Source organism: Felis catus, chromosome A3 (genome assembly GCF_018350175.1).
Source record: "Felis catus isolate Fca126 chromosome A3, F.catus_Fca126_mat1.0, whole genome shotgun sequence".
NCBI lineage: Eukaryota > Metazoa > Chordata > Mammalia > Carnivora > Felidae > Felis > Felis catus.
Window position 1 is genome coordinate 117,073,663 of NC_058370.1, and position 23,175 is coordinate 117,096,837.

The window sequence follows — 23,175 nt, forward strand, 5'->3', positions numbered from 1 at the left end:
ACATGCTGAGATCCCCACTTCCTTGTTCCTGTGGACCCCCCTCTGTGCACCTCATCCTCGGAAGCACAGAATTAAAGGATCCACCTAAAGCCAAGGGGCATCTGCAGCAGGGACCACAGTAAAGACAGCCTCTGCCAGTAGGGGGAGGACACAGCCAGACATCCAAACAAACTCCTGTCCTCTCTCCAGGATGAGGCCCACGCCCTGCTCTCTGGTCACTGGTCCTCATCAGGCAGCTGCTGGTGGAACTCCAGTTCTCTGCCCCAAGTCCCCAGAGAGGCCACTCAGGGCACTGGAAGGCCACCTGGTGTGACCGAGTCAGCAGGCCAAGTCCCCCAACCTCACCTTCTCCATAAGTCCGAAGTCTGGAGTCACTGCTTCCGTCTGGGAGTGCGCGGGGCCCGGCACTGGTCCGAGGGACACTCCCATGGTACACGGCCACTGGGGCCAGAACCTTGGCTGGGGACAGAAGCATGGGAAGAGCGTCACCTTAGCGTGCACCGAGTCCAGGACTGGGGAACAGACTGTCGGAGCACTCTGCCCCTGGGGGTCTCTGTGGCCCTTCTCCCAAACCAGAGCCTGATCCACAAAGGGGGGCCCGCCACCCCACCCCCAGCCGGCCGCGGTACCACGATCCCCACCAAAGCCCACTCTTCCCAGCCCTGGATCCCCACTTCTCACACTCACCTGTCTTCTCCATCCAGCTTTGCTCCAGCTCCCCAGCCCCACCCAACCACTCCATACCTTCTTAGCCTCCTTCAGGGCTCCCCTCCTCCACACCCCTGCCCTGCCTCTGTCCACTGCACATCTCACACTAGCTGCATTCATGGGCCACTCCTCACCGCCACGCCTTTAATTGTCACCCTCATGCAGTAACCCCCTGACCTGTGACTGGCCCTGACCTCTCCCCACAGTGGCAGGGCAGAGCATCCAATTACCTGCTCAACAACCCTCCCCTGGGAGTCCTCCAGCACCTCATCCTGCACTGACCCTGCATCTTCTCCTAAACCTCCCCAACTCAGCAAATTGATTTGATTGATCCCTATTGCGGATATTCATCAAACGCTGTCTGTCAGGGACTCTGTCCCCCAGTCCCTGGTGATACAGTCCTGGGCAAGGCCCGAAGGCAGGTGGGGGAGACAATGAGTAACAAGCAGTGACAGTGTGGGATTGGGAGCCCAAGGAGAGGGACCCTGAGCAGAGATGCAGGAAGCGAGGAGGGGGAGCCTCAACTGAGCACCCAGTACTTTGAGAAGCCTTGCCTCCCCTCTGTGCCCCCACAGTAGCCCAGGCATGCCCCATCTTACCTTCCCCTCTCTTTGCCTCTCCCCTCCCAGCCCTGCCGCACTCAGGCACAGGGATCATGTCCTATTCATCTTTCGAGGGCCTGCACTCAGGAGGAGCTTAAATGCCCGCAAGCTGAATCATTAGTCCTATGCCTCCATGACTCCTCCTAGGCACATCTCAGGACCATCCAGGGGGCCCTAACCCACCACAACCCAGCATACCCACCCCCAGGGTGGAAGGTCACAGGACCGGGAGTCGGGCATCTGTTCCCTTCCTGTTTCTGTCTGCTGTGTGACCTTGAGGAAATAAGTTAGCCTGAGTCTCAGTCCCCAGGTTGGTAAAACAAAGGAGTTAGAAAGGACTATGGGTTCACATAGTCACATCTTCATTCTATTTCTAGATTTCTAGGTTTTTCTTAAGTTTTCAGTACTTCCCACTTCCCCACGAGAATCTAATGTCCGACAGGATCTGAAGGTGGCACTAAATTACGCATTTGTTTTCTCATTAATATAGCAAAGTCCCAGGGTGCTCTGCCCCTAGGTCATGACCTATTTCCTGAACTACTCTGACATTCTGGGGTCCTCTACACTCCTCTCAAGTCATCACAGGGCCCCTGTTCCAACCCCCCCTCCCGAGGGAAAAGCAGCTCTCCACCTCACCAGCACCCCTTCCACCCATGGCAGGACCTATAGATCCCTTCACCCTCCAAAGGAAACTGAGGCTCATTCAGTAGGTCTGGAACCCCATCTCTTGATGCTGAGCTGGGCACACTGTTCCCATTATCCTGCCCTGTCAGCTGAGGAGACAGAGACACCCTGAGGCCCAGCCACATGTCCTCTGGCCATCCGTGTGCTCCCTCCACAAAACAGGTCAGCTCCTCAGCCAGCCCACCAGCACAGAGTGGAGGCAAAGCCCAGACAAGTTTCTAGAATACTCCGAGCCTTTCCCTAGGCTAGGGAGGCCCCAGACAAGAAGCTGAGTATGGAGAGCCAGCACAGCCGGCAGAGAGCCTTGGGCGAGGGCAGGAAGGCATGGCCACCTGCCTGGCTACATCTCCCAGGCAGAGTGCAGCCCCGTACCTGGGGGGACAGCATCACGGGTGCCCATGCCCCTATCAGTGAAGGTGCCTGGGAGGTTGTCCAGAGGCCACTACTTCCTGGGCCGTGAACGCAGTCCTTGGGGATCCAGAGGTCCACAGCTTGTAACATCCAGAGACCTATGGTAGGGAGCGGCTGAGTGAAGTGAGAACAAGTAACAAACATTTTTACAAACATTTTTTTAAATGGTTATTTATTTATTTTGAGAGAGAGAGAGAGAGCGAGAATTCCAAGTAGGCTCCATGGTGTCAGTGCAGAGCCTGATCTGGGGCTCGATCTCACAAACTGTGAGATCATGACCTGAGCTGAAGTCAAGAATCAGACACGTAACCGACTGAGCCACCCAGGTACGCCCAAATAGCACACTTTTTAAACCACTTTGCAGGAAGCCCATCAGGAATTGAAATATTCTTATACTGAAGAAATCTGCTGCTGAACGAAAGGACGCCTCTTTTCTGACATTCTGACCGTCTTAGACGCTTGCAACATTCCAACTGCCAAGGCCACAAGACTGTGACCAAAATTGGCTATGAAGAGTGTCACCAAAACCCACTAACCTGGATTCATTTGTGGCTTTGACAGGGACACCTTAGGGTCTCTGGGGAAGGTAGAATTTATCAAGGCAGAGTCTGATGCTCTCTTTCTCCATTAGTTTCTATTTTCTTCAAAAACTCATTTTCTCCGCCAGCTGCCCTCACGACAAATGTCGAGATTTATGACTCTGCCCGTCCCTCAGACGTCTGGCGGGGTCTCCCAGAACCAGCTCTCTAGTTTTCTCTCAGGATGTGCCAGTCTCCATCTGCATGAAGTTCTTGGCCCTCAATCTCACCTCACTGACCAAGCCAAACTTCTGTCAGAGAGTCATTTCATTGTCCTGTGGCCAACTGCTTGACTACTTCAGGCCTCTTCCTGGTCTCCCTCAAACTCTGGGGTGTTGTCAGCTCTTGCTCTTGACCTAACCTCATTCTCTTTCCATGGGACAAGGGTCTCACCAGAGACTCTGCCACTTTACACAAGTTTATAGTCTTTGCTGAGCGAAAGGTGACCGACCCATTTCTACCCTGACAGGCAGTGAGGTGGATGGCCAGGGCTGATCAGTGATAAAATCTGGGGTAAAGGCCACATGTCCCAATCTGCACTCTGGAGTAACTCCCTCGAGATATCATCTGGGAACAGGGCAAGATGCAGGGCCAGCTTCCTTTTGCTGAGCAGCAAATCCCAACTCAGGAAGTGAGAAAACCAGCCTCCCGTCTGGAAGCCAGCCTGCCACCGTCCCCACTCAGGCCCCAGAGGGCACGGCAGCTCCTAGCAACGCTTCTGGCCCAAACAGAGGTTCCAGCCCAGCCTCTGCCTGGTCTCATTGCTTACGTCCTCAAGCTCTGAGGAGCATTTTCCTCGCAACTCCCTGACCTACCTCTGCTGACTACTAAGATAAGCATCTGGCCACAAGGTAGTGACACACAGCTGAGAATGTACGTGAGGTGCAGCATTTCTCCCAAGCAATGTGGTGGACATTGGTCTCAACACCCCGCCCCTTGCCCCAGTCAGCCGGCAAAGAGGCACACTCAAGAGATTGGCAAGGCGGCTGCTTCCAGCAAAGCCCGGCAGGAATGTTCCAGACGGGGACAGACCATCCACAACTGAATTAAAGCAAATAAGCTAGAGCCCAGGCTTTGGGGACAGTGAGAGCCGCAGGCCCCACAGACTCCTGCTGCCATATCTAACCAGAGCAGAGGCTTTCTTCATGAATTATAAGCAGAAAAGTGGTATTTAGCTGCAGCCCTTGTTCGCGACCTTGGCTGCAAATCAGAATCGCCTGGGAACTGATAAAATGACAGATTCCAAGGCCCCACCTCCGGCTCCTGCTGAATTAGTCTTCTAAGGAGCAGCCCACAGGGATCTGTTTGGTTTCTTTTTCTTAACTCCTGAGTGATTTTGATGTTCAAACAGGATTGAGAACCACTGGGCTGTAGTTCAGATTCACTTTTTTTTTTTTTTTTTAAGTTTATTGATTTTGAGAGAGGGAGAGGAGAGCACATGCGAACAGGTGAAGGGCAGAGAGAGAGAGAGAGAGAGAGAGAGAGAGAAAATCCCAAGCAGGTTCCTCACTGTCAGTGCAGAGCCCAATGCAGGGCTTGAACTCACAAACCATGAGATCATGGCCTGAAACGAAATCAACAGTCAGAAGCTCAACCTACTGAGCCACCCTGGTGCCCCCAGATTCACTGTCTAAGGGGATCTCAGCCCTGTTTCTCACCTTATGCTGTCAAAGTGGTTATTGCTGCCTCAGTTTCCCCAAAGGGATCACTCACTAAGAAGCTAAAGAAAAGATTTGGAGCTGCCTGAGACTGCAGATGAGAAAAGTTTCAGTGGCCAGCTCTACTGCAAAGGGCCTTCTGAACCAGACAGTCCCCTCCCCACTCGCCACAAGCTCCTCAGCGGGCAGAACGGCCATTGGCCAAGACAGCCGACATTACTCTGTGCCCGGAGGGACACCCGCAGTACAGGAAGGAAACCTGCATCCACGTCATAGCTTGCCAGGGCACCCCAGCAGGCAGACCCCCTCGTAGGCCTGCCCCTGCCTGTATCTACACATATGACCCCTTAGGCTCTCAGGGTCTACATGCAGGATCTCCTGCTCAAGGGGAGGTGGCCACAGCTGCATATGGACAAACAACCATGTCTTATGTCTTATGTGAGAACAATGGGTGGCCCCTCTCTGGGAAAATCATGTAGACCCATGACCTGGTGGGAACTTAAAAATCCATTTGCAAACTGTAAAAACCAAGATCCGAAATTCCAGCTCAAATGTAGACAAAGCTTTGTGGTTTAGCCTGGACCGTACTTAGCCCCTGACCAAGATACAATTCACTGAGCCCACATTTGCACCTTGCACTGTTCTGTTCTGGGCACCAAGGAGTGACTATTCCTTATTGGAACAGCCAACCCCTGACCTAAAGGGCTAATAGCCAATGGGTTCTGGGGACCAGGATTCTGTCCTCACTCCCTGAGGCTCTGGATTGCCCAAGATGGCTGACTCCTCCACCCTCAATCTCAGTTTTCCACCTCATGGAATGGAGTGGCCCAAGGTAACTGACCGTTGTCTGCTCTTTCCACTAAAGCTATGGCTACAGAGGTTCCATGGTGACTGGCACCACAGGAATGAAGAAAGGTGGCAGAAGGGACTCAGGTTTCAAGTGGAAAGGAAACGAAGCAAAGACTGACCCAGTAAAGAATGTCAGCCCCAGGGACAAAATCCCAATCACCCCTGTGCTTTGCACAGCCTGCAGGGAGCCCGTGCCCCATTCCACGTCCACTTTGCTCCCAAGGGAGCCGGGCAGAGCCCGGCTAAGTAAGAGCGCTTACTTAGACAGGAGGGCAAGGCAGAGGCTCTGAGGAGGGGTCAGAGCAGAGAGGCCCGGGAGGGGATGGGCCCCCGATCCTAAGATGCAGCCCCTCCTGCCCCCTCTTCCAGGGGCTACTGCACGTGCAGCTTCCTTTATGTGGCTGTGACACTACCCACTCCTCCTTTTAGAGACCTCTGAGAGACACAGGTTCTGATAAGTCTGAGTTCTTACCTCTTCAGACATGCTGGGTGGGAACAGTGGTGTCAGATGTCACGGTGGGTAGAGAAAGGGAGTAAGGGAAAGACGGCAGAGCGAACAAACCTAGGTTTGGAACCCCAAAATGTCCCCCACCGAAACATTCTCTCTCTGCAGAGAGGCCTCAGACAGGTACCCCTCCCAGCCCACACCCCTACCCCAGTATGCTCCTGAAAGCCCATGTTGGGACACCTAGATCTTTGGCCTTGAGGCAAGACACAGCTGGGTTAACTTGGTAACTGACCCTTGCCCCTCTCATATTAACTTGGGAAAGTTCCTTAATTCCTCTGAGCTTTGGTTTCTTCATCTGAAAAACCGTCCTACCAAAAGGTTCTGTCAGGATTAAGGGAAGTCATGTGCAAAAGTAATTCAGCACCATTGCTGGTAGATGGTCAGTAGCGTCAGGTGTGACCTCTTCCTTTCCCTTCCCCTGCCCATAAGCTCTCTTTAAAGTTATGATGGGGGTGCCTGGGTGGCTCGGTAGGTTAAGCATCCAACTTCGGCTCAGGTCATGATCTCACCGTTCGTAAGTTCGAGCCCCGTGTCGCACTCTGTGCTGACAGCTCAGAGCCTGGAGCGTGCTTCAGATTCTGTCTCCCTCTCTCTCTCTCTACCCACCCCCCAACTCACATTCTGTCTCTCTCAAAATAAGAAATAAATATTAAAAAAAGATGTTTTAATATATTTATGATGGGTCAGCCCTCTGTCCTTACAAGACAGACCCAGGTGACGCGTGTGCCCCTCAGGTGGAGGAGACACACATGTCCGTAGAGGCAGCGGCTCCAACTAGCCCGGCCGGGCCCTCCCGCCGTTCTCACCTGGGATGCTGTGCTGTGAATTCACACCCACCACGACGCCAGGGGTGGGTCCCGGGCAGAGATGGGCACATGGGAGACCAGCAGTGCTGTCTGACTAGGCGCCTGGACACCCTCCACAGGAAAGCTGCATCCTTGTCGGGCCTGGAAGGAGGCAGGGTTCAGACGCGGAGGGAAAAGGCCTTCCAGGCCGAGAAGACAGTCTGAGCCGAAACATGGAGGAACGGACTGTGAGTGTGGGACTTGGCAGGAGGGCCCGGGCCTGGGAAGGCAGATGAGGGCCGATATGTGGGGACCTGCAGCATTCTGTCAGAGTCGAGGCTTGTTCTGCCGGTAAAGGGAACTCTAAAGACTTTTTGAGGAGAGAGGCGCCTGGGTGGCTCAGTCAGTTAAGCGTCTGACTTCGGCTCAGGTCACGATCTCATAGTTCATGAGTTCGAGCCCCACGTCGGGCTCTGTGCTGACCGCTCAGAGCCTGGAGCCTGCTTCACATTCTGTGTCTCCCTCTCTCTCTGCCCCTTCCCTGCTCATGCTGTGTCTCTGTCTCAAAAAATAAAATAAACATTAAAAAAAAAAAAAACTTTTTGAGGAGAGAAATGACCATATCTGACTCCTGAGGTTCATAGCCCCAGGAGCCACCTCCACCAAAACCAGGAGACTGATCCCTGCACCCACCAGACACACCAGGAGTGCCCAAGTGCTCCCACTCAGGCTCCTGCCTCCAGACGTGACTGGCACGTGGGCCAGCAGGAAGGTAGCTCACAGATGACATGTCCCCCGCAGTCCGCCATAAGTGCCCCCTTCCCCGGCCCCTTCACCAGCTTTGAAGCTAAACCCACTGATTACAGATGCCACCTCCCTGCCGTAATGGGATCAGGGGGGTCAGTACTCCTGTAACCCTCTGTCTCGAGACAGTAGCAGGTGCATCAGCTAGCAGGCCCACAGGAATGTAAAGAAATGCAGACAAAGTGCCAAACACAGCGCCTGGCACATAATAAGAGCTCCATAACCATTTGCAGCATGCAAGAATGGAGAAATCAACATGAAAGCACATCTTCACAGACAGCCTCATTGAGAAGAAACAAGGGAAGGAGACTAACATTTCTCAGTTCCATGTTGTTATGCACCAGGCGCTGAGCTAGGTGCTGGCAAATATCACGCCATTTAACTTTTGAAATAGAGCAACAAGGCAGATATTATTGTCCTCGTTTTGTACCTAAGAAGACGGAGACTCAGAAAGGTTAAGTAGTTGCATTGAGGTAAGTGAAGGCGTCAGGGCTGACAATCTCTGCTCCTGGAGACAGAAGAACATGGTATTTCACAGCGCACACTCAGGAGTCAACAGCCCTGTGTTAGATTCCTTCCCCTGCTAGTTACAAGACTTCACATACAACACATTACTAACCCCTCTGAGCTTCCGTTTCACTGCAAAAGGAAAAGAGTAACACTTGTCTCACAAGGTTACTGAGAGTATTCAATAAAATATGAAAAGCATTTCATACTGTCCGGCCCCTAAGCAAGTATTCAACAAACAGTGGCTACTGATACTACTGTTTAATAACTATTTTAGGGTGCATGTTAAGATGCACAAGAAGAGGGGAAAATGCCCTGTTTGAAAGTTTCTGGGGCACGAAGCTACGGTGGCCTGGCTGAGGCTGGGTGGCAAAATGGAGGTGCCACCTGGTGGATGTCCTTCATCGCATAAGTTTTCTGGGGTAAGCAGGAGGCAGCAGACAAGCTGGGGCAGGACACTTAGAAGAGCAGCTCAAGTATCTATCACCTTGCTGGGAAATGCTCCAAGAGATCCCTTCTCACCAGAACAGAGTCTGTTAAGGAGGCAGCTATTTAGTGCCCGTGTCTTAATGACTTTCCGGGACAGTGTGGATTTCATGGTCAAGAGAACTTCTCAGCCATTTTTATTGCCAGTGCAGCTAAGGAAGGTTGCCTTCCAATAGTTTACTGTGTGTGTTGGGGGTGAGGGGAAACAGAGGGTGGAAGGGGAGAGCTGCATTTATATCTAGGGCTGTGACATTCAAAACAGCCCCCACCTCCCAGGAATTCTGATATGAATCATTGGTCTAGAAGACATGGGAAAGCCTATGGGTGAGAAAAAGTTTTATTTAAGCTGTGTTTGGAAGACAATGACAGTAGGGGACAAGCAGGGCTACCCTGTGTGGTTGTTCAGGTTGGGCACTTCACAAGGCATCACAATTAAGGGGACCCCATTCACACTGCAGTCACCACAAATTTGCACATTTATTGCCCTTCTCTGACAAATAGAAGTAAAGTGTCTTGATAAAGAGATGTCTTGGGGCGCCTGGGTGGCGCAGTCAGTTAAGCGTCCGACTTCAGCCAGGTCACGATCTCGCGGTCCGTGAGTTCGAGCCCCGCGTCGGGCTCTGGGCTGATGGCTCAGAGCCTGGAGCCTGTTTCTGATTCTGTGTCTCCCTCTCTCTCTGCCTCTCCCCCGTTCATGCTCTGTCTCTCTCTGTCCCAAAAATAAAAAAATGTTGGAAAAAAAAAAAAAAAAAAAAAGAGATGTCTTTTTCTAACTCACACAAAGGCGCTGTATGTGCAAGTGGTGGCCCTAGTGGAAAGGGTGTGTAATATATCCATAAATTTACAAAATTCAAAACCTTCTGAGCCTGCCCCACTTTTGTGTGTCATCTTGATGCTAATATAAATTAGAGACCAGAACACATGCTAGTAATTCAATGAAGCTTCACCTTGTGTGGACAAGGGGTGCCTTCATCTGCTTCTCCTGTCACTAAACTGTGAGCTGTAAGTGACCTCGAAGGTAATCTAGTCTCCTGGCTGGCAAATAAGGGGTTAATGTGGGGTCTGGCTCTATGACACACCCAGGGCCGGCAAGAGCCTAAGCCTTCCCAGGGGTCATATCCCTGCAGGCATCACACTGGCCACCAGCTGACAAGGTCCTCAGCTTCCTCCTCCATCCTCCCACCGAGGCCTCCCCAAAATGGTTCGGACTGCGGTGCCTGGTCAGAGCCAGGACAAGGGGTTCCTGAGGAGGACTACGTTTCCTGATGGGGCCGGGTGCCACCGTGTCAATCGTGCCTGAAGTTACACAGCCACTGGCTGAGACTCGGAACCTTCTGCCCTCCCACCCTGAAACCTCCCCCATCAAGGTGTGAGTCGTCCAAGAGCTTGATCCTAGTGCTGAAGTCTTATGCAAAGTGGCCTGGTCCACTGCCCCAGGAAGGCTCTCTGCAAGGTTTCCCGGCTCAGGGACCCCCGCCCAGTAGTTGGAGCTCCAGTCATCAAACCACAGTCTGTGAGCACTTACAGGTACGAGAGGACCAGAAAGGGCTGAGAAGAAATAAACACCTCTTCCACTCAGCATCTCGGCAAGCTTGTGTTGGCCATGCCCAGTGTCTAAATGTCTGTCACGTTCCAGGAAGTGGTTCTTGACAAAGGTCTCCCCGTAAGAAGCTCAGCAGGCTTCAGACCACCAGCTCTGTCCTTTTCCAACGGCCCCGGGAGAAAGCGGACTCTGCTTGACCAAAAGCTCGAATCTTACAGGTGCCTCTCCAGAACGTGTGCCAGGTTTTGCCTGGGAAACTGAGACGGCTTCTGTGGAGGGCCATGTTCTTCTGTCCTTTTTATTGAAAGGAAAGCCAAGGCCCAAGAAGGGATGCAAGTTGGGCCCAAAACCAGAGGTTTTGAAGCACAGACTTCCAGATCGCTGCCCTGGAGCCCGGTCTAGTCTAGGGACAGATGGGCCTGGAGAGCAGAGAGAACAACGGAGGAGGCTGGGAAACAGCACGATGCTGAGCAAGGAGACCAGGGGAAAGGGGCCTCCCCCAGAGAGAGGAAAGTGGGGAGTAAGAAAGCGGCAAGGCAAGTCCCAAATCCTGACCAGAGAAGTGCTAGTCAGTCAGAACACTTGTGTCAGTCAGCCAAGATCGCCAACAACTAAGCCTCTGGATGGACGACACCAAGTGTTGGTGAGACCAAGAGTGGCCGGAGCTCTGACGCACAACTGGCGAGGGGGACACGAGCACGGGCACGGAGAGAAGTAGCCTGGCTTAGGTACTAAAGATGTGCAAGCCCTATCTATGCCCCGCAAGTCTGCTCCTCGGCACCTGCCCTGGAGAAAACCTCACATGTGTGAACCAAGAAAGAAGTATGAGAACGTCCACAGCAGCTCTGATTTGGCAATGGCCAAAATGTGGAAACAATCTCAGTGCCCAACAGGAAACTGGAGAAAAGAGTTATGGGTATTCATGCCGTGGAATATTCCACGGCAATGAAAACGAACAAACTACTACTCCCCTCAACGCCCTGGGTGGCCCCACAGTGTCATGTTTACTGAAAGAAGCCAGCCAGGCACAGAAGATTCCATAGGGTGCCATTCTGTTTCTATGAAGTTCAAAAGAAGACCAAATTAAACACCCTAGACATGCACACAAAGATGGTGAAACTTTATGGAAAAGCCAGGGGAAATGAGAATACAGTTAACCCTAGCAGAAGGGGAAGGAAGGTGGCTTCCATAAGGAAGGGGCCTGTGGGGGAGGCTTCGGGAGGCTGCCTAAGTGGGCATCTATTTCCCGACCTGGGCAGTAGTGGCTACACATTCACAAATTCTACTTAAAAAAACATTTTCTTTTCTTTTTTTTTTTTTTTTTTTTTTTTTTTTTGAGAGAGAGAGAGAGAGAGAGCATGAGTGGGGCAGGAGTAGAGAGCGACAGAGAGAGAGAATCCTAAGCAGGATCCACACTCAGCACGGAGCCCAACACGGGGCTCAATCCTACGACCATGAGATCATGACCTGAGTCGTAATCAAGAGTCAGACCCTCAACTGACTGAGCCACACTGCCTCCCCTATAATTCTACCTTAAACAATTCATGAGTTTTATACATCTTTCTGTTGACAAGAGGTTGAGTATGCAACAAGCAATAAATTTCCAAGCATCCATGCAGGTGAGCAGAGTCAGGTGCCTGTGAGGTGGCCCTGAGGACAACAGGCAACCCTGAGGTAGGTCCTTTTTTATTTTTATTTTTCATTTTAAAGAGAGAGGCAGCACAAGCAGGGGAGAGGGGCAGAGGAAGAGAGAGATTCCCAAGCAGGCTCCACACTCAGTGTGGAGCCCAAGGAGGGCTTGATCCCACAGTCCTGGGATCATGACCTGAGCTGAAATCAAGAGTCAGATCTCAACCAAGTGAGCCCCCCAGGCACCCCAAGCCTCTGACTCTTCACTTTGGCTCAGGTCATGATCTCGGGGTTCATGAGATCAAGCCCCGCTTTGGGCTCTGCAGTACAGAGCCTGCTTGGGATTCTCTCTCTCTCCCTCTTTCTCTGCCCTTCCCCTGCTTGTGTACTCACACACACAGTCTCTCTCTCTGTCAGAATAAATAAACTTTAAAAAACAAAAAGGACCAGTTTGGTTACAGCCCTACACATCCCTGCTGGTGGGACTGGGTGCCCCTGTGTTCTGTGACCCCCTTAGCACTGCACCCACAGAGCACTGGCCATACAGTCCCTTCTTGTGCTCCTCAAGGTCCCCAGCCAATGTGGGCCTTTGTCCTGGAGAGGTGGCCCCTAACACAGAGCCTTCCTTACCCCTCTGGCACCTTCGCTCTCGGCAGCCCCAGGGAGTGGGGCTTACCCCCAAACGGGGAGCCCTGCCAGCGGCCATGGCCAGCAGGAAAGGGCAGCCCATTTCTTGGCTCGCAGGCTCAGAGAGCAGCAGGCTCCAGAGAGAGGAAGGGACCGCCCCCACAGTCCCACAGCCTCTATCCATCGGTGCCCTTTGTCCCGGCTCCAGGTCGGGTCCTCAACACCCCTCCAAGGACTCCTGGCGGGCTGACCCATCCCCCACCCCCTTCCCCCGCACAACCCCTCCTCACCTTTCCACGCAGAGGCCAACCCCTGTCACTGAAGAAGCCCAGGCTCTGTGGTCTCTCCACGGACGATGCGGCCCAGGAGTCCAGGGGGGCAAGGATGAGGCAGCCCCACGCCTGGCCAGCCCCGGGCTAGAGGACAGGCCCCTGGCCCTGCTGCTAGTGCGCTGCCGGCCTCTACCACGCTCTCCTTGAATAAACAAGGCTGCATAGCAACCGCTGCTCTGAAGGAGCCCGCAGCTCCTGCAAGAGGGAGAGAAGGAGCCAGGAGACATTTCCCCTTGGCCTCATTTCCCCTGGGGCCCAGCCGGGCACTGGGCACTCCCAAGTGGCCAACCTGTCCTGTGGGGGCTGCCGGAGAGAGAGAGCCGGGCCCCGCTGGGTAGTGACCACAGCAGGGGAATGCATGGCAGGCTTGGGGCTGGGACACCGCTGGCGAGGAACCCCTGGTTTTGCTGTAGTGGCCTGTGGGCCCAATTCCGGTTCAGCTCTCAAGCTGTTTCTAGGCGCAGAAGGGCAGGTCGTGTGAGCATCCAGGCCTTGGCAAGAGGCAGAACTGGCTGTGAATCCTGATCCTGCTTCTTCCAGCTGTGTGACCTCTGGCCAGTCCGTAACCTTCCTCACCTTCTGTCTCCTCATCTATAAAATGGGGGTAACAATACTGACTTGATAGGGTAGCCACAATGGGCATGTAACAGACTATGATTACGTCCAGCCCATCATAGGCCCCCCACCTCAGTTAGCGCCCTTCCCCAGAAACACACGCATACCAGGAAGCCTGTGGCCTCCTCTTCAAGCCAGATCTCACTGCCCCAGCTTTCGGAAAATGTGAACTTGAGTAGCCCATGCATGCTTCCTCACTGGGCCCTTGCCCTTGGACGGAAACACCAGGCTCACATTGCCCTACCTTGAATGAAAATTGCTCCCTCCCCTCACCCTACCCACTTCTAACCCTCACCATCCAAGGGGCACAGAGTGGGAGCAGAGGGAGCCAGAGGCTTCATTGACTTCACGCAGCCCTGCAAAGAGCCACTCACCCAAGATGTTTTCTAGGCAGATCCCCGAGGGTCTTTACAGAGAAAACAGGCAGGCATACGTAACACAGGGCAGGAGAGCTGGCGGGAGGCTGTTCACACATCCGGAGGCCCTGCTGACTGAATCAAATGTGTCCGGGGTTTACTGATTGAAACCTCTTCTGGCCTTTCTAGCACTTTCCTGGGTTCTTTCCTCTTCTCTGGGACACCACTGAGGGCAGGCCCGTGGGGGCCTCTCCTGAGGCCCTGGAAGGAGCAGCTTTCATTAACCACGCTTCACGAGGGGCCCAGGAGGGCCAGCCCATAAGCACTGAGGAGATCCCCCGTGGCAGGCACCAGCCCCGGGCCAGAACCCCACAGGCCCACTGGGCTCCACGGGGAGGCTGCTCCCATCCACAGCCCCTCAGGGGGCAAGCTGGCACGGTGAGCTGAGCTCCTGAGCTCCCTTTAGCACAGGCCCCAGGAAGGAGGTTCTTCCTCCCAACCAGGACCAGTGGCAGCCAGCAGCAGGAAGAGGCTCCTGGGTGCTTTGCAGTGGATTCCCCCTGCGAGGTAGGCGTGAAGAAACCCGAGTTTACAGATGGGAAAACTGAAGCCCAGCAAGGCAAACTGGCCCGTGTTTCATAACTTGTAAGTGAGAGTGAATCATCAGTGGCGATGCCAGACAGGGTGGGGACGGGACGAGCCTGGTCTCCACGCCCCTGAGCTCTGCTGGGAGAGGGCAGGTGGGCACCTCCCCGCAAACCCATCCTCACATCACAGCCTGAGAGTCAGACCTTCCAAAATACAGATCCAATGGTCACCCCATTGGACACCCCAGCTGGACACCCCTCGTGGCTCCCAGTGTCCTTGGGAAAAGGTCACACCTAGCACCGCCTCCGACAAGCTCCTCCAACCTGGCCCCCATCCTGTCTTCCTTCCACCATGTCTCTTCCTGTGCCTCTTGCTCTCCAACCTGACCCCGCTGGACGGTTGAGCATAAGTATCTCCTGAGGACTGCTTCGCCCCGCTCTCTGCCAGATGTTGGAAATAGGGGAGACTATGTTTGCCCTTGGAAGCCGAGTGATGGAGAGAGACCCCCACTGCATTCCTGCATTACCTATAATAAGGGAGGTACAGCTGGCTCAGCCCTTGAGAAACAGAGCCCTGGAGGCAGACTGGATCTGACCCCAGCCACCGCGTCACCTTGGAGAAGAAACAAGCTCTCAGAGCCCCCGTTTCCCCACATGCCAAGCAGGGAGGAGCACAGCTCTGCCCTCCTGGTGTGTTGGACCCTCGGAAAGCACTCGCGCTGGTTGGCAAGGAACAGGCACTCGGTGAGTCACACGCTCACGGTTACTATGACCACGTGATGAGAGTGAGCCTGGGGGCCATGAGATGTGGTGTCAACCTGAAGCCGAAGGGTAAGGAGCTGGCCAGGCGCCAGCAGGGGTGGGAGATACTGAAGCTGCTGGACTCCCAGCCTGGGGCCCTAGGAGCCAGGAGAGTTGCCCCGATGGGCGAGTGGAGGCATGGTGGCAGGCTGCCCTGTAGAAGCTTTCTGGTCACTCGTCTGAAGAGATCCCAGAAGAAAGGGACTTGAATCCCCTGCCCCAGTACTTTGTTGTGATTTCTTTTATCATCCTTAATAAATACTTTCAGATCTAATTTTGCCTTCTTTCTTAATGAAGCTCCCAAATTGTTTAAGCACCAAGCCCCACAAAGCCTGGATGGACTCCTGATAGAAGAGTCTCCAGGGCACAGGCAGAGGAGTTCCAGGGGTGGGAACCTACGGGGCACAGGTGAAGGGGGTGAGGGAGGAGACCCCAGATCTCCACATCATCTAAGCCACCTGAAAGATCCCCAAACACGTGGCTCTCAGGACTCTTGGTTCTGTTTAATAGCTCCCCCTGCATAGCACACACATGCCCACACAGGCGCCCACACATGTGCACACACACATACACACACGTATGCACACACTCACACACATACACATGTGCATACACACGCATACACACATGCATGCACACGCATATATATACACACATGCATGCAGGACCACATACACACATGTACACACATGTATGTATACACACATGCTTGCAGGCATGCACGCATGCGCACACACACACACACACACAGGGAGAATGCCATGGGAAGTTTGGAGTTAGGCTGCCACAACCAACCAACTACCAAAAGCCGGAAGCAAGCCTGGAACATCCTTCCCCAGCACCTTCAGGGGGGACCTGGCCCTGCCAACAGCTTGATTTTGGACTTCTGGGCTCCAGCACGATGAGCCGATTAAATTGTCACTCTTCTCAGCTGCCCGGTGTGCAGGACTTTTTACATAAGGACCAGGAAACTGCTAAAGAGTTCCAGCACCCTTCCTGGGAGAAGCTTCCCCTCCTGCAGCAAGTCTGTGTGCAGGATATCTCCCACTCCCCTAGGGTCCTCTCTCCCCCTTCACTCCAGGCTCCCTGCCTTCTGGCTCCCTTGGGTTTGGCCAGCGGGAGACGGGAGGGGGCGCCAGGGTCCTATTCCCCCTGCTTCGGCCCTACGCAGTCGTGCTGGGCTGGCTGTGCCCCTCACTGGAAGGTCACGGCTCCTGACAGGCAGCCGGCTACGTTTCTGCAGTCCTATAACTAATCCTTTCAAGCCCAGGGGTGGTCCAGGTGCCCAGAATGACCAGTCAGCCCCAGAGCTTCCCCCGTTTCTCAGCATCCTGCCCACCCCTGTGTGAACCCCTCCAACCACCCAATTTGAGCAGGAGGCTGTCTCCAGCCACTCCCTATGTTTCCTGTCATCTCACTGAATCTCTGGTGAGCTTATGACTCCACAGGGGTGTCCCCCACCGTTCTGTGAGTTTCCCGAACACAAGGACCATGAGTGATTGTCTCCCTACACTCGACACAGGGCATGAGGCTCAGCCCACCCTAGAAGGCACTGAATAAATACTTGAAATGAATGAATTAAATGGACTGATGGACTGTGCACAATCACAAGCTGGGAAAAGGGCTCTTGTACAGAGCAGATAAGTAGTCCCCTCCACAGCCACAGAGGACAGCCCTTGTCTACCCAGCAAGCAGCTCAAGATCTCAAAAACTGATATCCTAAAACTTTCAACACATGATTTGGTGAATGGACGATTACATTTTGACCCTATTTCCTCAATGAAAATGTCACTGAGGGTCCTCCTGGCCCTTAATAAATTAAATTGCTTCTATTCCCAGCAATGTAAAAGACCAGATACCCTGAACACACTTCCCATTGCAAAATATCTGGAGGTCTGATTAAAATATGCAAATAAGCATCTAAATACACAACTGAGAAAAAGCTTCTCTCCTACCCCTACACATATACATGTTGCCTCTGGCCAAGTCCCATTCCCCTTCGAGGAGCCCTCCTTGACACCCCCAGGATCTCCCCTGCTTCTCCAGCCCCTGCATGGACCTGTCACGACTCCACTCAGCACACTGAGCTGCGATCGTCCACCTGCCCCTGCCCCCAGCCAGCTCCACACGCACCCTAGGCTGTAAGCTCCCTAGACGCTAGCCCCAGCCAGAGTGCCCAGTAGACCCTCAGTCATGTGATGGAAGTGACATGAACCCTGGTGATGTGGAAGATGGGACAGTTAGTGACATGGAGCTCCCTTTCCCTGCAACATTCACTGCTTTTCCCAGGAGCAGACATTGGGAATGTTACCTCCAGGCTATAGACCAGAGTCTGAGCACCATACATTATATGGAAGAGGGGAAGGGGGTCTGGAGCCACCCCTTGACCAGTACTGCCCCATTAAAAACCAGCAATGGGGCATCTGGGTGGCTTGGTTGGTTGAGCATCAACCTCTGCTTAGGTGACAGCACACAGCCTGGAGCCTGCTTTGGATCCTGTGTCTCCCTCTCTCTCTGCCCCTCCCCTGCTTGCACTCTATGTCTTTCTTTCTCTTTCTCTCTCTCTCTCTCTCTCTCTCAGAAATAAATAAACATTTAAAATTAAAAAAAAAAATAGCACTGTCCTAGCCACAAGGAGAGGTTACCTCACAGGCAGCAGGTGGGGCAAGTCCCTCCTGGTGGAGACCCTGTGGGGCTGAAGGCCCAGGCTAGGCCTTGTGTTCCCACCTCTCAGGATAAAGCAAGTCCAATTTACTGATGATTAGCACATGACCAGACCAAGGGTTCAAGACAAGGAGGCAACGGGGTTGGTCCCAGTCCTGAGCCTGTCATCAACTTTACTGTGTGACTTCTGGCAAGCCCCTGTCTTCCCTGGGCTTCTTTCATTATGAAACACGGGGATCAGGCACTGGATGACCTCTAGGTCATCCTGGAGGCCAGATGCCTTGTATCCTGGGTCCCACCCCAGGCTGAGGAGAAAGGCTGGAGTTCTCCCTTCCTTCCACATGCCACACACCCCCACACGGAGAGGTAGAACAGTGGAGCCAAGCTGGCCCGTTTCTAGACTGACACTTGGACTGACTCATCCTCCCAAAATATCACTCATGTTCCTTCTTACTCCAGCCCAGACCTCAGAGCCCAGCCTATGAGAGCCGGGGAGGTACTGACTGCAGTACAGGCTGGGTGCAGGTGCTCAGACACTCTCAAAGGCACAGAATAGGCCCCACTCAACTGGCATCCCCCTGTGGCCTGTCTCATTCCTGGGAAGTTCCTGAGAAACTCCAAAATAATATAGGCAACCTGAGCCACAGGGTCAAAGAGAGGACCGAGTCAAACCCTTCATATTACAGATGAGGGAAACTGAGGCCCAGAGGGTCTCAAAGGAAATCAGTGATAGTAACAGGGCATGGACTGAGGCTTTCTGATTATGCTGCTTCTGGCCCAGCCCCTCAGGGACTTCTTCCAAGATAAGCCAGCCCCTTACCCCACATGGGGCATGTCCCCTCCAGCCTTTCCCCCCACAGAAAGAGAGAACACAGAATGTTAGGGGAGAGAAGCTCGCTGCTCCACAGTCACAGGAAAGAAGATGAGGGAGGATAATTGTTCCTTCAATAATGGATGGATGGATGGATGGATGGATGGATGGATGGATGGATGGATAGGAGGGAGAAGGGATGGGAGGAAGGAAAATTAATATGGGAATAAATGAATAAATAAATGAAATGAAAGAACGAATCTAAAGAAAGAGAAATGGGGCACCTGGGTGGCTCAGCCAGTTAATCATCCAACTTTTCATTTCAGCTTAGGTCATGATCTTGTGGTTAATGGGATCAAGCCCTACATCAGGCTCCACACTGTGTGAAGCCAGCTTAAGATTCTCTTTCTCATTCTGTCTCTTTCTCAAAATAAATTAAAAAACATTTAAATTTTTTTAAAAAGAGAGAGAGATAAAGGGTAGAAGGAGAGAAAGAATAAGTGAGCAAATAATTCTGGGAGCTACTAGAGAAAAAGAGTTTGATACATTTTTATAAGAACATGCAAAGAAATAAGAAAATTCTTAAAATGCCCCCACATTTCCAGTTTGTGAAAATTCATCAAGCTTATGATCACATTCTTAGGATATGTGTACATTTCTGTATGTTTGTTTTTCTTTTTAAGGTGCCACACAGCAGGGTGCAGTGGGAGTGGAACTTCCACCCCCACCCTTTGGCAGTGAGGCAAGGCATGACAGTGGGAGGCAGTGCCCTGCTCTTGCTGGGATGGTGCCAGTGGGGCCCAGTGGGAAACTGAACATCCATCCCTATCCAGATCTATGGGCTACACCTAGATAGCATGACTATCTACAGAAAAGGAGCCTGAATATGATCTCTAGTCTCACCATATAACACTCAAATACTCAAGATACAACTGAAAATTACTCTTCATACCAGGAATAAAGATAATATCAACTTAAATAATAAAAGATAATCAGTGATACAACACCAAAATGATACAGAAAATGAGGATTTTAAAGCAGCCATCATAAAATGTTTTGATGAATATACTCGAAACACATAAAAAAGTAGAAAGTCTCAGCGAGGAAATAGAAGATATAAAGAAGAACCAATTGGAAATTTTAGAACTGAAAAATACAACTGAGATTAAAAAAAAAAACGCAATGTGAATATGACTATGCCATAGGGCAGAATCAATAAACTTGAAGGGAGAACATGGAAGTTACCCAATAAATAACAGAGAAAACAGACTGACAAGAAAGGAACAGAGCATCAGGGACTTGTGGGACTATAACCAAAGCTCTAACCTTTGTACTACTAGAGTGAGTATGGGGGCTAAAGAGTGTGGAGCTAAAAAGTATTCAAAGAAATAATGCCTGAAAGTTCCCCAAATATAGTAAAAGACTTTAATCTACAGATTCAAGAATTGAGAAAACTCTAAATAAAGAAATCTACTCCAGGAAATATCACAACCAAAGTTCAGAAAAGTAGACAAAGAGAAAAAAAAATCTTGAAAGAAAAAAAAAACCTGTTAGCTCAGAATTCTATACCCAGCAAAAATATCCTTCAGGAATGAAACTGAAATCAAGACATCCTTACACAAAAGAAATGAAGAGAATCTGTCACCATCAAAACTACCCTAAAAGAATGGCTAAGGGAAGTTCTTCAAACAAAATGGAAACAAAAGAAGGAAATTGGAGACATCAGGAATGAAGAAAGAATAAGGAAAGAGTGAAAATATGGGTAAAGGTAATAGGCCATTCTCCCTGGAGCAGGGCAGGCACGTAGAGTGAAAGAGAATGTTCCAAAGGCTTAAAAACCTTGACACACAGATCACACAATTGGAAACAATAAAGGGACAAAGTGAAGAGGTATGTTTGAGGCACTTTGAGACACTGGGTCAAGCAAGCTGCAAAACTTACTATCAAATGCCAACTAGTGTGTTTGCAAAGTTTCTTTATTATTTAAGACATTTTGAGGAGGGTTTTCTATTACTTGAAGGTGACAGTTTCCTAAATCACAAGGCAATTTGTGTACTGGAACTTTCTATCCAAAGACTCTTGTGCTGAGAACAGAACGACTAAAATGGAAAGTCTTGACAAATCCTCCTCACTAGAGGTGACACCTAATTTAGCCCATGTGAATACAAATCACATCTTTGGTGTGGACCTGTGTGGCATGGACAGTCCAATCAAAGAACCTACACATAAAAGTTGCTGCCCTAGGAGAAAGGCAAGCAGTGAGAGCTTGACCCCTTCTCCACCAGGGACTGGAAGCAGGAGCTGCTCTAGGGACTGAAAGGAAATGTTCAGTCTGCATTCAGATCTGCTTCTACTTACTGCACTGCGGGAAGGATATCAGCAAACCACAGCCCATCCAGAGGAACGAGAATGTGACCACAAGGCCATAACATCACATAAGGAAGTGTGAAGACATGGAAAAGATGGACTCAGAGGGGAATGTGATGGCTCCATTGAGCCACTGAAGGGATAATAAGCCACAGTGAAACTGGGCTCGGCTGCACAACTCCACAGGTCAGGGCACCACTTAACATACATGCAGGACGCTGTGCTTTCTGGCATGCTAACAAATGGCTTCCCCAGGAAGCAGTGAACTCTCTATCCTTAGGGATGTGTGAGGAGATGGCAGCCAGACAGCATCCTTCCAGGATGCTTACTAGGGATCCAGCCTCCCCCCACTCAGCCTTCCATTCCCCAGCCCCCCACTAAGAACATTTATCACTCCACAGCTCTGGAACATGGGGAAAATGGAGATGCAGTCCCCTGCATTCCAAGTGAATTCTGTTTCATTCCAGCTGCATTCTGGAACGTAGAGTGAATCTGAACTATATAGGGAATGTCAGCCCAGCTATCCTCCAGTTGTATTTTGTGGAATAAATATGAATACAAAAAAAAATTCCAGTAAAAGTAGTTTGGGAAACATAAACTCAACTAATGTTGAACTAGTTTCTTCACTAGATGATGTCTCAGGACCCTTAATAGGTTCTATGTATTGTAATGTTTTAATAAGGGGTAGAGGATGAAGTGGTTTCCAAATACGTATGACCATAGACCCATATGAAGCAATTTCTATATCTGTGTGACATAGAAGACCTGTTTGTTCATGAAATATGTCTTAGGACCAGAGTTTTGAGGAACACATGTTACAAATCAATGTTCCGATCTCTCTTAAAGTTTGCAGGGCAACCAGCCCAGAACTTGAGCCCAAGTGAATAACAAATTTGTAATTCAAATTTTTATAAACCATATTTTACCTCTTGGGACCATCAAGAACAAATCAGATCTCGAGAAAGTTGTTCAGATGAGTCAAGGTGTGTATCTCCCTCACCAGCTGGTACCAGGACACCGTTACTTCCCTCCTGAAAAGTCATCAGAAGCAGAAGAGAAGGAAAAGCCCTTCAGAGAAAAAAATACCCCAGAGAAGATATAAAAGAGAGACAGAACATGTCTTCCTACCATCACACAGTCGATTGAGGATCTCCCTGACAACCACCACCACCAATCTTCTCTCTAAAAATTATCAACTACCACAAATGCAAGCTTTTCTGAGTAATTTCAGCCCCCTCCAGACTACAACCGACAAACACTTCCCCAAACCACCCACCCATTACCTGAGGCGCCAGGCTTCAAGGGCGTTTTCAAAGGCGAGAAGTCCCAGGCCCAGTTCTATAGTTTCCAGGCCTGCTGGTCTCCAGCAGCCTCAAGTAGTCAGCCAGGACTCCCCAGGGGGAGAGAGAGACAAGCAGGAGGAGACACCCACATCCTCTCCAAAGAAACTAACCAGGCCTGATGGTCTCTGGGTACCTGGCTCTGTCTGATGAGGATGAAAGAAAAGACTTGTTTCTCACTGTTCCTCTGGGTGACAGTTACCATGGATATGAATCAATTTTGGGTGCTTGTCAGTTGCCAATTGAAAATAAAGAGCAAACTCGCCCTGAACCACAGTCATGTAGGGATGCATAGGCAGACAGCCTAACGCCAGCCCGGGTCTGCTGATGGAGTGGACGCCAGCTGTGAGCTCACGGTAGGTCCTAACGTGGCACTCACGTGAGCACACGGGGCCCTCACAGTACACACGCTCTCACAGAGAAGCAGTGTGACGTAGATGGATGCTAACTCCCTCTACCCCTTATTAATACGCAGGAAACCAGAATTCTAAAGGACACCCTCCAGGAATACCCAAATATCTGAAAACAAGCCCATGGGGGCAGGCCTGGTAATGGGGCATTTAATAATCAGAGCCACCCTTAGTTGCCAGTCTAAGCACTTTATAGACACTAGCTCATTTATCCCCACAACAATCCTTGGGGGTACATACTCTAACTACCTCCACTTTGCAGATGAAGAAACTGAGGCACAGCGCATCATCCAGACAGCAGCGGTAGGGCCAGGATCAAAAACCAACTTATCTAGTTTCCTAGAAGTTCTCCTGTACTGTCAGGACGTCGGGGACCCAGCTTGTCCTGGTGGCCTTGTGCAGATCAGTAAATGTCTCTGTACCCCATTTTCTCATCTCTAAAACAGGAATAAAAATATTTTCCCTGCTTACGTCCTAGCACCGTTATAAGAATCATGTCAAAGCTAATCCAAA

The 23,175-nt window shown here is 51.3% G+C and overlaps 1 protein-coding gene across 9 annotated transcripts in view; it reads right to left on the minus strand.

Annotated features, from left to right (window-relative positions):
- TOGARAM2 (TOG array regulator of axonemal microtubules 2) overlaps positions 1-23,175 on the minus strand; it is a 72,366-nt gene that overhangs the window by 38,298 nt on the left and 10,893 nt on the right. For 2 of the 9 annotated variants that reach the window (XM_045054746.1, XM_045054743.1), the window contains 5 exons: positions 13,701-13,813; positions 12,670-13,302; positions 6,805-6,945; positions 2,367-2,503; positions 346-459 (listed from right to left, as the gene is read on the minus strand). In XM_045054746.1, coding sequence (XP_044910681.1) covers positions 346-459; positions 2,367-2,394 — 142 coding nt within the window. In that variant the 5' untranslated portion in view covers positions 2,395-2,503; positions 6,805-6,945; positions 12,670-13,302; positions 13,701-13,813. Of the gene's footprint in view, positions 1-345; positions 460-687; positions 2,227-2,366; positions 2,520-6,804; positions 6,946-12,669; positions 13,303-13,700; positions 14,239-23,175 lie in introns of those variants that run through there. The other 7 variants (XM_045054741.1, XM_045054739.1, XM_045054740.1 and 4 more) reach the window with 6 other exon arrangements.